Source organism: Vulpes lagopus, chromosome 8 (assembly GCF_018345385.1).
Source record: "Vulpes lagopus strain Blue_001 chromosome 8, ASM1834538v1, whole genome shotgun sequence".
Taxonomy (NCBI): domain Eukaryota; kingdom Metazoa; phylum Chordata; class Mammalia; order Carnivora; family Canidae; genus Vulpes; species Vulpes lagopus.
The window spans coordinates 31,500,295-31,514,167 of record NC_054831.1 but is presented as its reverse complement, the minus strand read 5'-3'; the positions used below and the strand labels follow the sequence as shown (position 1 = coordinate 31,514,167).

Genomic DNA, 13,873 nt, shown 5'->3' with positions numbered 1-13,873 from the left:
TTTGCTTTCACGACTTGTCAGCATTTGGCCATAAGCAGGATACAGACTATACATTTTCTGTATTCGTTGTGGGTTTTCCATCTCCACACAAACATGCCTGCCTGATGTCTGCTGCTGAGCTATTCTGCTTCGAGTCTGGTCCCCTGCACGTCCTTTCTTTCCCTGATACCTATTCAAAATCTCTCCATTCTTCTTTGTCCAAGTCCTATCACCCTTTTATCTAACCCTTGCTCCTGCCTTCTGTTGGCCTCTCTCTTCTCTGAGCTTACATTGTATTTGTCACCTTACCTCAGAATGATTATAATGATGCCGCGTCTTCTATTTTGTACAGTTTTTGGTTGGTGTTTTCTCCCCAGACTGTAATCTCCTTGAGGACAAGGACAATGTCTTTTATTTCTTCTGATTATCTCTTCCTCTCCATGTCCTGTTTGCCCTGATCATACATTATACCTTTTTTTTTTTTTAATTTTTTATTTATTTATTTATGATAGTCACAGAGAGAGAGAGAGAGGCAGAGACACAGGCGGAGGGAGAAGCAGGCTCCATGCACCGGGAGCCTGATGTGGGATTCGATCCCGGGTCTCCAGGATCGCGCCCTGGGCCAAAGGCAGGCGCCAAACCGCTGCGCCACCCAGGGATCCCCATTATACCTATTTTTAGTCTTTTTATTTTATAGGATTTCATAAGCTACCTCCAAACATTTGCAGTATAAAAAAGTATTTCTTCTGTTTCTGTCACAGTAACTGTGATTATGCTAGCTAAAGACACAGTGGAGCGTGGGAACCCACTCAATAAAATAATATAATTGGTTTTGAAATATAGTGAGGCATATGTGTATGAATTTCAGGCAAACAGAAAATACATTTCAGTTCTTTAAAAGTTGGAGTTTAAATGGAATCATTTAAGTCTTCTTCTTCCTCCTCTGATTCAGCTGTGTTGTCTTTTATTATATTCCGGTACCTTGAAAATGACTTAATACAACTAAAACCGAGAGAGAGAAGGGAAAACAAAACAACAAAAACCCTCAATGGATTTTCAGATGCAAATGTAACAGGAGTAGTTAATGATAAAAGCATTTTTAGATGAGGACACTCGTTTATGGAACGTTCCAGCAGACACCAACTCCATCACCCAACACCTATACTAAACAGAGGGTGAGAGTGGGAGCTAGAGGCAGAGGGAGAGAGAGAGGCAGAGATGGAGACAGTGAGATAAGAGAGGAATCATTCAATCTGTAGGACTTTTTTTTTAAGAAAAGAAAAAAATGTATTCTCTGTCATAAGGCATAGTTCAGGATCAAAGGGTAAGATTTTGATTTTAAAAGTATTGAGTCTGTGTTCTTCAGGCCTAAGCCACTGGGCGAATTTAGATGGTGGGGGAGATTATTGCAGCTTTGCTTATGTGAAGCATTTCTTTTGAGATACCCTCCTGAAAGCTTCACCCATTTCAGTTTTATTACAGGGGCTGACTGAGAACATGCCAATCCCACACATCTGTCTCAGTGGGCAAAGAAATCACAGGAAAGAACAGTTTAGCAAGGGGTAGAAATTCAAGCCCAGCTTTGATTTCTGCTGCCATCACCACATCAGAGCAATCCCACAATTGCTACCCCAGCGGAACAAGCAGTGCCGGCCCTACACGGAGGCTGCCCTACTGCTGCGGTGGCCGGGGCAGGACTGGGGGCAGGCAGCTTGTCATACTTCCTCCGATCTTCATGAGCCCAGCTCTTCCTTTGCAGTCAGGAATAGAGGAAGGATGCCTTGCTCCTCACCTTAGGCTTGGGTCCTTGCAGGGGGCTGTTTGTGTAGACTTGGCTGCTTGAGCACCACGGGGCCAGTATATGGGCCTCCTTGGAGCGCCGTGTCGCTTAAACAACTGTCCTCTATGTCCATGGTTGCTGTCCACATGTGCGGCTTGTGTCACAGCCCTTAACTCAGGAAGCCAAGGGGAGCCCTGGCGTGCTGCTGGGGCCGACTGTTCCCTCCGGGAATCCCGAAGGGCTTGGGCAGACGCAGAGCGCGGCTCCTGGTTGGATCTGCCCACACTCGCCCAACCAACTCCCCAACCAACTCCGAGAAATCCGTCACAGGAGAAGTCAAGGACTCAAGAATGGAGTCTTGGGAAAAGAGAAAGGGAGACAATTATTTCGGGCTCCAGCAGCCGGGGGCGGGGCAGGCTCAAGCCTGAACAAGCCACCTCTCTGCTCACAAGATGGGAAACCTAGAGTTTTAGGAGGGGAGCCTGGGGGTGAGGGGCACCTGCGGGGGAGCAGGCGGAGGGCTGGAGCTCAGGGGTAGGGGCGGCATGTGCTCAGCGCCATCCGGGGAGGGGAGGGGATGCGGGGCTGTGGTCTTACAGGCCTTCTGTGGTTAATAGAGGGCTTTTCTAGCCTGGCAGTTAGAATGTTCTGGTCATTACAAAACACCTTTATCGGTGCAAGAAAGTGCGGTAAGAAATAAGCACAATGGGTCACAGAGCATGAGGTCAGCGGGCTTGTCTGCTTCTGGTTTTAACCATTGTGGCTTATAGTGGGGAAGAGGGCTCGCTGACACACAGAGGGTTTCAACAACCAAGGTGGTCTCCCTCAGTATGGAAGAGTTTACAGCCGGCAGTTGTTTCACACATAGGACCCAGGAGACGTGGTGATGCTGTCATCTGGTGTCTTTTTTTTTTTTTTTTAAGATTTTATTTATTTATTCATGAGAGACACACAGAGAGAGAGAGAGAGAGAGAGAGAGAGAGAGAGAGAGAGGCAAAGACCCAGGCAGAGGGAGAAGCAGGCTCCATGCAGGGAGCCCGATGCGGGACTCGATCCCCGGTCTCCAGGATCATGCCCTGGGCCGAAGGCAGCCGCTCAACCGCTGAGCCACCCACGTGCCCCGTCATCTGGTGTCCTCTAAAACATAAAGGTTTTTACCCACAGAATCTTCCCTCCTCTGCAAAGCTAAGGTTCTTGACCCTAATCAGTTCCTAACAGAGTCTCCTACTAAACCTTTGTAAGAAAGGGAAAAAGGAAGAGGGGCTACAGATGAGGAGGCCCTCAAGGGCTGAACTGGCTTGTGTTCAGGAGTGAGCTGGCAGTGAGGCCTCAGTTTTCACTTTGTTTCTGCCTTTAGGGAGTTTATTGAATGTGCTTTTGTGATATAATTTATAAGGAAATTGGTTTTACTCAAAAGGACGTTTTTGCTTTATGCCATGTAGTACCCTTGAGTGCTTAAAGGGAAAAGGTAATTCCGTTAAGCTTTCAATTTTCTCTGGCAAAATAAATGAACTAGATGTGATTGGAAAGATAAGGCACCAGCCTTCACTTGAGCTGACCTTGCTCCAGGGCTTGGGGAATAAGCAGCATGGCCTTTCTTCCACAGGTGTCACTTCATGCTTAATTAGAGGGCTACAGTTCCATTTCTTTCCCTCTGTAAACCCCAACCTCAGTTTGTGGAGAAAATGTTCATTAAGTTCCCAGTGGGCAGATCATCTGATCGTCATCTTAATGGCTTTGAGAGTCATGTGCTCAGTCTGGCGATCCTTAGTTGGCTGAAGATCAAGGTAAATGCTAAAATCAAGGAACGAGAAGAGGCCTGCCCTTTGAAGAATGCTGGGATCTCTGTGTTCATGGATGGGTCCTGGTCCTCTCAGCCACCCCAAAAAGCTTCAGTAGGATCCCCAAATTCTCTTCTTTAACTTCTTGCTTTGTCTACTTTTTGGTGGGCAGTGGGAGGGAAAAACCACTCAAAATGAAAGAATCTCCATTGCCCAGTTAAGATGTTTTCACCTCTCTTGAGGGGGTTCTTTGTTAGAATCCAGTTCTGTGATCCTTAACTTATAAGTAGGTGCCTCCAAATGAGAAGCTGGATAAGGCCACATTTTGGTATTTACATTTTTTTTGGTTTGATCATTTAAAAATAGGTATTTTCTAAAACTGCACTGCCTAATATGGTAGCCATTAGCCACATGGGGCTACTTTAAAATTTAACTCATGAAAACTAAATCAGATTAGAGATTCACTTCACAGGAGCCACATTTGAAGGGTTCAAGAGCCACACGTGGCTAGTAGCTACCATACTGGGCAGCACAAACAACTGTAAAACTTTCCATTACTTCTTGGAGCACAAGTTCTATGAGACAGTGCTGATCTAGAAAATAAATAGTGATGAAGTTTATTTCTCACCTATGCATATATACATGTATACACACACACACACACATATATACGTATATTCAGAATAGCCAAACACTTAATTAGCAGCTCAAATGTAATTTTCATAAGCTGCCATTAGACCACCTCAACCGCCAATTAGGTTTTGCCATGTAATGGCTAGCAGGGTGTGGCACACTGATCTCTTTCAATGATGGGTCTTTTGGAAGCTCCAGCTTCCGAAATTGAATGTCTTGGAAGGTCAGCTTGAAAAACTGCAGAAAGACCTGGAGAAAGAGAGGATAGTGATAGTGGCCAGATAGGACTCTGAATTTTACATCTTACTTGATCAAATCTTTCTGCTCTGGGAGGGAGGCCTTGGTGGGCTTTGTTGTTTTTTGCTGCTCATCCTCTTGCCTCCAGCAGCTCCTCCAAGAGGATTAAGGCTGAAGGCCTCGTGGTTCTGCAAAAATCAACAGGACTGGGTGAGGCCTGTGAGTTCACGTTTGCCAAGCAGATCACCATTGCTCTTGCTGTCTCACTTTCGACTACCTGGTTGTGAGCCGAATGGTGAATATCCGAATCCCTTTCTGTGGGTATTTAGGTAGTACTCCTGTAGCAGTGTTTATGGGACGGACGACCACGGACAGAAGTCCTGCCTTGTTTCAGACTTGTCCTTACACAAGATCCAAGGCTGGAAGCCCGCACCCTAACATTCATCTTTTGTTGATACTTTTCCTTCATTTTGTACCATGGCAAATCTAGGAGTTCTGCATCTTGGGACTACCTGCAGAGGCCCCAGTAGAATCTAATTATTGACCTTGTTGTGTATCCAATTTATTTTGTAAGGTCTTATTTGTGGGATCCATTGTACTCTAAAACAAGTCTCTCAATTTCCCAAAGTAATGGCAGAGGAATAAAAGTCAATCCTTTGTGGAAAGTCAACCTCTGGGCTCTCCTGCGCTCTTGTAGATCATGTGCTCTGAACAAAGAAGTGGAAATGTGGGATCACCCTCTCTAAATGACATCATTTTTCTATCTGTTCTTGAACTCAATAGTAAAATGATGAATCATTCTCACTAAAGTGAGAAATCCCTTGCTTTCTACTTAATTTGAAAGATCTCATTTTCCTAAAAAAATTTTAATGTTTGTCTCCTCTCTCATTCTCTCTTCTAAATACACTTGACCCTTGGACAACATAAGGGTTGGGGCACTGGTGCCCCACACAGCAAAAAATCAATGTATAAATGCTGCAACAAATATGGGAACTGTCATTTTACACTTGATAAATAAATATACTTGGAGGACAAATTCTTAAAAGTAGAATGGGTAAGTGCATCTGCAATTTTGTTTTTTTCTAGATTGCTCTCCCTAGATATTTTATCAAATTCCATTCTCATTAGCAAAGTATAAAGTGTTCCTCATTTTGCCAACACAGTGATTTCTAATTTTTTAGTTTCCGATGTTACAGATGAAAAGTATTTCACTGTTGTTAATGTGCCATTTATATTGGGGACAAAGTAGAACATCTTTTAATACGTTTGAATTTCGTTTGATGAACCATCAATTTAATTATTTTTTAGAGAAAGAGAGTAAGGGGAGGGCCATAGGGAGAGAATCTCCAGCAGACCCCCATTAAGTGTGGAGTATGACGTAGGGCTTGATTTCATAACCCTGAGATATGACCTGACCTGAGCCAAAATCAAGAGTCAGACGTTTAACTGACTGAGCCACCAAGGTGCCCCTTATTTATTTTTTAAGTGAGTTCTATGTCCAGTGGGAGACCTGAGATCAAAAGCCACATACTCCATTGCCTGAGCCATCCCTGAACTGTTGATTTACATTGGTATCAGTCAGGGCAGTTGAGGGTAAGAGATTAGACTCCAGTGGCTTAAAATCAAGGGACTTACTCTCACATAAATCATCTCTAAGGCTGAGTAGTGCAAGCTGAATTGAAGGCCATAAGTATATCAACGTCTCAGGCTCTTTTTTTCTTCTCTATCACATTAAAATGTGGCTTCTCTCTTGAAAGTTATCTTATGGTTCAACAGTTACTAGAGTATCAGCCATCAAGTCTACATTGCAGGCTGGAAGAAGGAAAAGCAAAATGGTCAAAGGAAGTGTGCCCTTTTAAGAAAAATTACCAGAAGTCTCTTTTAACACTTAAGCTGTTTTCTCAACAAAAGCTTAGTAACAGAGATGCACCCAAGAAAAACTGGATGCAGTTAACTGAGGACATTGCCCAGATATCAGTTCATAAGGGAGAATAGGAAAATGAATATTAGGAGGCAATTGTCAGTTTCTGTCACAGATCCTTGGTCAATTTTACTTTTGGGCTTATGTTCTTATTGATTTGTGGGAGCTCTTTATATGTAAATGAAATTCTGTTTGTTACAGGAGTTACAAATACTTTTTTCCCTATTATTTTGATTTTGATTATGGTCTTTTGTCATGTGGATACTTTTTCTGTATTGAATGTATCAATGTTTTCTTTTTTCATGGCTTCTGGTTTTTATGTCATAGTTAGGAAGGCCTTCTCACTCTGAAATCTCTCATGGTTTTCTCCAGTACTTTTATAAGAATTCAGACCTTGAAAGAGTCAACTCAAGGTCAGAGCCTTCTGGAACCAAATTTCTTATTTAAGTTGGAAGCAATAGCAGTGACGTATGGCTCACTGATTACCAGTAGAGATAGTTCTGCTGTCTTTGGAGACTTAACAGTACCACTAAAGTAGTCTTGCCATATAATAGTAGTATTGAATGGTGGCTCAAAGATTAATGTGAATTGCAGGTCCATCCTAAATGAGACCAAGGTGGTGTTTTCAAGATGGAAATCCAAACAAGCCAAGCCAGGAAGTTATTAATAAGAAATGCAAAATAAATAAAAGAAACATTCATTTGTAAATCAGAGAGAGTATTTTAAAACTGTCACAGTTCACATCGGCTGGTTACTGTTCCAAAAGCTTCTTACTATCTCTGATGATCATTACTCCCAGGAACAGAGCAAAGTCCCATTAGATATATCTGTATGTACCAGAGCATGCCCCATTACAGTCTGCAGTTGACAGGAGTTCAGGAAGGGCAAGGCCTTGCTAAGCCTGGACACGGGCTAATCCTCTCCATTACTGTGGTAGCTCGGCAAATTCTTTCTCTTGGAAAGGAATAATTTCATTAGGATGCCACTTTGGTAAGAACATAGTTTAATTGGTTCAAACAAATTTTTAAAAAATTTCACATGGATACACACAACAACTTAGCCTAACATCTATTAAAAGCATTTTCCAAACTTGAATTCTAATGTTGTGAAATATCCACCTGAACTTCTGGAGATATGAAAAAGGTCCTATTCTCATCAGGAACAAAAAATTAAATGCATAGCAGTTGGAAACATCACCTTAATATGTTCCTTCTAAATTTAATTAGACTCAATAATGGAATTACATGCATGTACTCCAAGAGAATAAGAGGAAATATGTGAAACCAGATATGAAAATAATGCCACCTACTACAATAGCACTTTTCAAACAAGTCTCAGTGTGGCAAACAGGGCAGTAACAGGGGAAACTAAGAAATAAGTAACTTGCCCAAGTGGTCACAAAGGTAGTTTTGGCAAAGCTATGATTTATAAACTGGAATTCCTGATTTTTAATTCTGGTAAGTAATTTGATAGTAACTAAAAGTTAGGTTAGGAAAATATTTTTAACAGGATGTACATGGTTTCTTTAAATTTACAACTTGTTGGCATTCCATGGAAGAGTAAAATCAGAGTCTAAAGATGATGTTCCCATGCTTTGCTGAGGCCTACTGGTTATTATACAGTTGGTTATAGGTCTACTACTTCTTTCTGTGGCTAAGAAACAACTTCTAGTGGCCACCAGACATTTTAGTTGCCATGAAAGGTGCAGGGGAGCAGAAGTGGTAATACCCATAAGCTCTTTTAAGAAGACTTTAAGCTTCTTGGAGAACTAACCAAAGAAGGTTTGTTAGTTGGAGAGGTAAAATGTATCATAACCACTAAACTGATTATTGTAGACACCTTCTTTTTGAGGTATATGCAAAAGGTTCTTATAAAGTAGAATTTACGTCAAATGTGTCTTAGGTTTAAAAAAGGAGAAAGAAAATTTAAAAAATTTAAAAAAATTTTTTTAAAAAGGAGAAAAAGAAAAATTTTAAGAATTAACACAAGGAACACATGATTGAACATCAAATTTTAATCTTGAACCTTTTCTCCAGTCTTCAAACTATTAACATGGAAAGGAATGATAAATTGCAATTTTATCATTGCCATATCACTGTGTAACAAGCCCTTGTTACAAAATCTCCATCTACTGTCTCCAAAAAACCAATAGAAAACCCATACATTTATCATCTAAGTGATCTATTAACAGATGAAATTTTAACCAACTTCATACCAGGAAACTATTAACAGAGGTACGTCAATCACATAGCTTAAAATATGGAGAAGACAGGTAAAAAATTATCTTAAGCTGTAGTAGTCTTTTTACTTTTTAAAATTTTTATAAAATACACTAATTTCCCAAAATAAAGAATATTATGACACATTGGTGTCAACTTACACAGATGAAAGCTGATGTCAGCTTTTTTCCTAACTAAAGTTCATTTCACCAAACCTTTATATATTACATGAATATCCAAGTATTTTTTTAAAAAAATCAACACACAGGAACATAATGTACAGTGTTTTATATATATATAAAAAAAACTAAAAGGTTAATTTAGGAATGATTTCATTTCAACCATATAACATCTTTTTTAAGACCATGAAACCTCTTGCTATTGCAAGAAGACTTTTCAGTTCATGTTTCTATATCCCAGTTGTAATTCTTAAGAGTAAAAAATGAAAAAAAAAATTTTTCCACAAGAAAACTGTAGCAACAATTTCATTCACTACCAGGCTGTCTTCCTCCTTTTGTTTTTAGGACTACCCAGACCCACAACTGCAGTGGCCCTGGAATGTAATGGGGAGAAGAGGCCAATGACATCAAAGAATGGATATAAAAAGGCAGGCTCAGCTGGATCCTGCTGCAATTGTAAGGTGTGGCCATTTTCCCTTGAGCAAGGCCTCCCAGAGCTGCAAGGGAGCATCAAGGGGCATCAACAGTAACAGCAACAGCCTCCTGGCTCATCCTTTACCTCAATTGGCTAGGAGGACAGAAAGGAACATTTTCATGAATGACTGTATAATGGCTGATGGATGCCTTAGCCAGGGAGGGAGGGCATACACCCAGAGACCTTGGTCAGGAGCGAAAAGAATACTGTTTATTTTACACCTCCTGCATTGGTCACTTCTGAGCACAAACTAACCTCAACAGGATACTGCAGTGAAATATACACTCCATGCACAGTCGATATTACTGTGGGGATCCAGTAACACATGCAAGACGGTGGGAAAAGAACCACAATGGATGAATGTAAACTTTTCACAGTGTTTCTTATAGCCTTTAACTTCAGCACGAGGGCATCACCACCACGATCTCACAAACGTTTTATTGTGTCCTGGGCATGCAGATCACTTGGGGTAAAAATAGGAGATTATATCTCATAGCCACTCTCAGGAGCACAACTTCAATTTTCCCAATTTCCAACAATGAACTGAGCTCCTTCTGTTATAAAACTAAATATATTTCTGAATACATTTTTGTTCAAGGATTGTGCTTTATTTTTCCTTATCACTTCATTGACTTCATTCTAGGAATTTAAAACCCACTAAATTATACTGAGAACTAGGTCTTAAGGAGGATTCCTGACCAAACCAGAAAGACGGAACCACTAACTTCTTTTCTCTCAAGTTTCTGTCTCCCTACCCCAGGCCTTTACTGATACTTGATTCAGTTATATGTTTAGTTTCCCAAAGATGAAAACCAAATTAGAGAACTGGCATTTCTATCTTAAAGAAGCAAAGAGTAACACCGGTAGGGGGAGAGAAGGGGGGTTCATTCTAAGTCAAAAACAATCTCTTGCTCTCAACAGGAGATAATCCAGCTTCTCCTTAGCTATCATTTCATAAATTAATAATTCCTTAAAATCACAATCCAATGAATTTATCTATTACAAGAAAAATTCAAGTTTAAAAAAGCAAATAAATTAGTTAAGCCTTGTAAACAATTGTCCTTTAGCTATATATCTTTTTAAAAAAGGCTTCTCTGTATAGTAAATCAGACAGTACAAGGCACACCTTATACATCCGAATCCAGAGTGACAAGACACACACACACACACACACACACAAACACACACACACACACACACACGCACGCACCCCTTCTTCATGCTCTTGGCTGGCCTAACCATGCTGGGGGCACTGGGGTCACGCACCAATCCTTTGCTCATCTCCTGACTATCTGGAAGTCCACAGATGTGCTCTTTCCATTAAAATGCTTTGTGCTACTTTGTTGTATGATGTGACTTTCACCCTTCTCAGTGTTAGTCTCCTTAGATGTTCTCCACAAAGCTTCCCGGGAAAAGGCCAGTTTTCCCATTACGCTGTAATGTGCCTTTGAACCAGCCGTCTTCTCGCTTTTTATGCACAAACACTATATCTCCTTCTTTAAGTTCAAGTTCTGCCTCACTCTGAGGAGGATAGGAAACTACCACCCTGTGCCTAGAAAAAAGAGATATATTTTAGTTAAAGCCACACAAAGTAGTGAAAAAAAAAAAAAAGGTGTACTACTAATACACATAGCTTTAAACATGAACAGAATAGGAAATAACATAAGTTTGTTTATAACATTTGTAAAATAACTCAAAATACACTATTCTCTGTTTTGTAGAGATTGTTGGAGTTTGGATGTGCTTCACAGTCCACTACTGATGACTCAGACTGGTTTATTTGAGTGACGTTTACAGGGAGAGCTATTCTTGTCCCCTCCCATATGGAAAATGTTATTCCATTTCCTAGGAGGAAATGCCCTGTCCTTCCCTCTCCTCCAAGAAGAAAGGAGTGAATTTATTGGATTAGTGAGACTAGGAGAAGCTGAGTAGGTGGTTTCAGTCCTTCCTGAGCTACCTTCCTCTGGGCTCCGCTCTGCCTCTGCTGCCACATTGGAAGCATGCAATGGTCAGGGGCCAGAGGGGCAGACCTGCCTTCTGGAAGTGGATCTGAAGTCTGTCTCTCTGTGTCCTTTACATTGGGCCTTGACATGGATGAGGCAGGGATTCTAAGGAAGTTCATTTCCCTTACATAACCAAATCCACCCCTGGGCAGGCTGTCCTAAGGTCTAGACAGGGAGGGGAGCACAATGGCCACAAATCCAATCCAGTACCACCAATAAGGAGGTTGACATTCTGCTCTCCATTAGTCTGATAACTGTGTCTCTTTCTCTATTGGTTCTCAACTCAGATATTAGTAGGGAAAGTATGATTATCACTTAAAAACCCCAGAAGCCTTATTGGTTTAATATTATCTGTCTCCCTTCTTCCTCTCTCTTGAGTCTCCTGGAAAATTATGATTAGTAATTAGTATTATTGCCCTCCCTTATTCCTCTCTTGCTATTCCCAACAGGTGGTATATGCTAGCCAACCTCTAAGATGGCCCCAATGACCCTCGTCTCCTGGTATTCATTCTCTTGGGTGATCTCTTCCCATAAATGCACAGGGATGACTAGTAAAATACTGTGGAAGTGTGTGATTTCTGAGGCTAGATCATAAAAGGCATTGTGGCTTCTATATCAGTATCTCTTGGATCACACAGTCTGTAGAAAATTAGCTGCCATGTTGTGAGAAAACTCTACATTCCTATGGAGAAGATCACACGGTAGGTACTGAGGTCTTCTCTTCTTTTCTTTTTTTTTTTTTTAAGATTTTATTTATTTATTCATGAAAGACAGAGAGTGAGAGAAGGCAGAGACACAGGCAGAAGGAGAAGCAGGCTTCATGCAGGGAGCCTGATGTGGGACTTGATTCCAGGTCTCCAGGATCATGCCCTGGGCTGAGGCAGGTGCTAAACCGCCGAGCCACCCAGGCTGCCCTTCTTTTCTCTTTTAAAAAACATTTAATTAATTTATTTTAGAGAGAGAGCAAGCAGCAGTGGGAGGGGCAGAAGGAGAGGGAGAGAAAATCTGAAGCAGTCTCCCTGCTGAGCATGGAGCCTATGCAGGGCTCGATCCCATGACTGCGAGATTGTGACCTGAGCTGAGACCAAAATCAGATGCTCTGACAGACTGAGCCACCCAGCTGTCCCTAACTGAGGTATCTTTCTAAAAGCCAACTAACTACCCAATAGTGATGTGAGAAAGCCATCTTGGAGGAGAATCCCCCAGACCTGGTCAGGCCTTTAGATGACTACAGCTGAGGCTAATATCTGGACTGCAACCTCAGGAAATAATCCAGGTCAGAACCATGCTGATAAGGCACTTCCAAGTTCCCAACCCACAGAAACTGTGGGGTAACAAAATGTTTGTTATTTTACGCCACTCAATTTTGGGGGTAATTTGTCACATGGCAATAGATAACTAAAAAATGTGAACATACATCTTTCTCCATTGGCTTTATGCAATATTTAGTCATAAAGGTAATTCTGAGTTACTACTTTTGTTTGGTTCTTAAAGTTAGAAAAGAAGTCCAAAGCCTCACAGGGACTCACTCTTGACTGTAAGTAAAGACTGGTATGGCTTAAATATGGTAGTTGTAACAAGTACTATAGAACTGCCTCTAAAGTATGAAACCGATTAGAGCCCAGTCCTTTAAGAAGATTGCTAGCTTCACCAATCTCCATCTCATAAAAACTAGAATAGACTCTCATTAAGAAAGACCACAGCAAGAGCCCCAGACTATTACTCTATTAAAAAAAAAAAGGGGGTGGGCGGCATCTCTGCAAAAGTTACATGGCTTCCCAAACAATTCCTGAGCTACTTTGGGCACATGAACCAAATTATCCTCTAAGGTCTGAAGCAAAAGTACAGCATAGAGGCTGACTTATTATTTCTAAGAAAGATTCTGTTAATTCAAACATGAATTACAAGGCTCAGTGTTCAATCAAGCATGAACTGAGGGAGCAGGCCTGGCACTGTGTGCAAAGACACTGTATGTGAAGCTCTGGGCTGGGTTGATGTGGCCTTAAAAGTCATTTGGAGTAGCGTCACTTGGGCTAATTATCTCTGATCTCTTGGTCCCAGCTTCCTTATCTGTAGAAAAAGATCGCAGTAACTTAAACAGATATTGTCATGTAATGGAGTAATATTCTAAGTGTGATGCTCTTAGCATGGTGTCTCTTACAGAGTTTATATCCCAAAACACTAGCTCCTATTGGGATCACATGGCTTACGCAAAAGCAGGAGGGGTCTGGTACTTCAAGGAGGTGAAGGATAGGCCAGGAAGTCACTGGCCACTTCTACTATAAAGAGACTCAGACCACAGCCTAAAGAACTGCCTTATAATGACACCTGACACTTTAGAATGATAAAGTTAGGTTTTGGAATTCCTTCTTTGATACCTTTAAAAGCAAGACAAATAGTCTCATCATACACTTATCTGAAGGAAGAAATCCAGGTGAAAAGATTTCTCAAGTCTGATGCCAACAAGCTAAAAATTCATGTAAAAAGCAATATAACAGGTTGCCATTTGGGGCAAGTTAAAATTTGAGCAAAGTGTTGTAAGTCTGGAAAGAAGCATACAAGTGATTCACATTATATTCAGAGTAGATCTCTCATGAAATGTATTCCCTGTTGGTTCTCTGTGAGCTGCCTTAAAGGTGAAATGGAACAAAAATAGTTCTTGAAAA

General features: G+C 41.1%; 1 protein-coding gene across 1 annotated transcript in view; it reads right to left on the bottom strand.

Moving 5' to 3' along the window:
• Positions 1 to 7,475: 7,475 nt before the first annotated feature.
• Positions 7,476 to 13,873, bottom strand: part of SH3RF1 (SH3 domain containing ring finger 1) — a 187,610-nt gene continuing 181,212 nt past the window's right edge. The window contains exon 12 of the mRNA XM_041766082.1: positions 7,476 to 10,756. Within this exon, the coding sequence (XP_041622016.1) occupies positions 10,588 to 10,756 (169 nt within the window). The 3' untranslated portion in view covers positions 7,476 to 10,587. The remainder of the gene's footprint in view (positions 10,757 to 13,873) is intronic.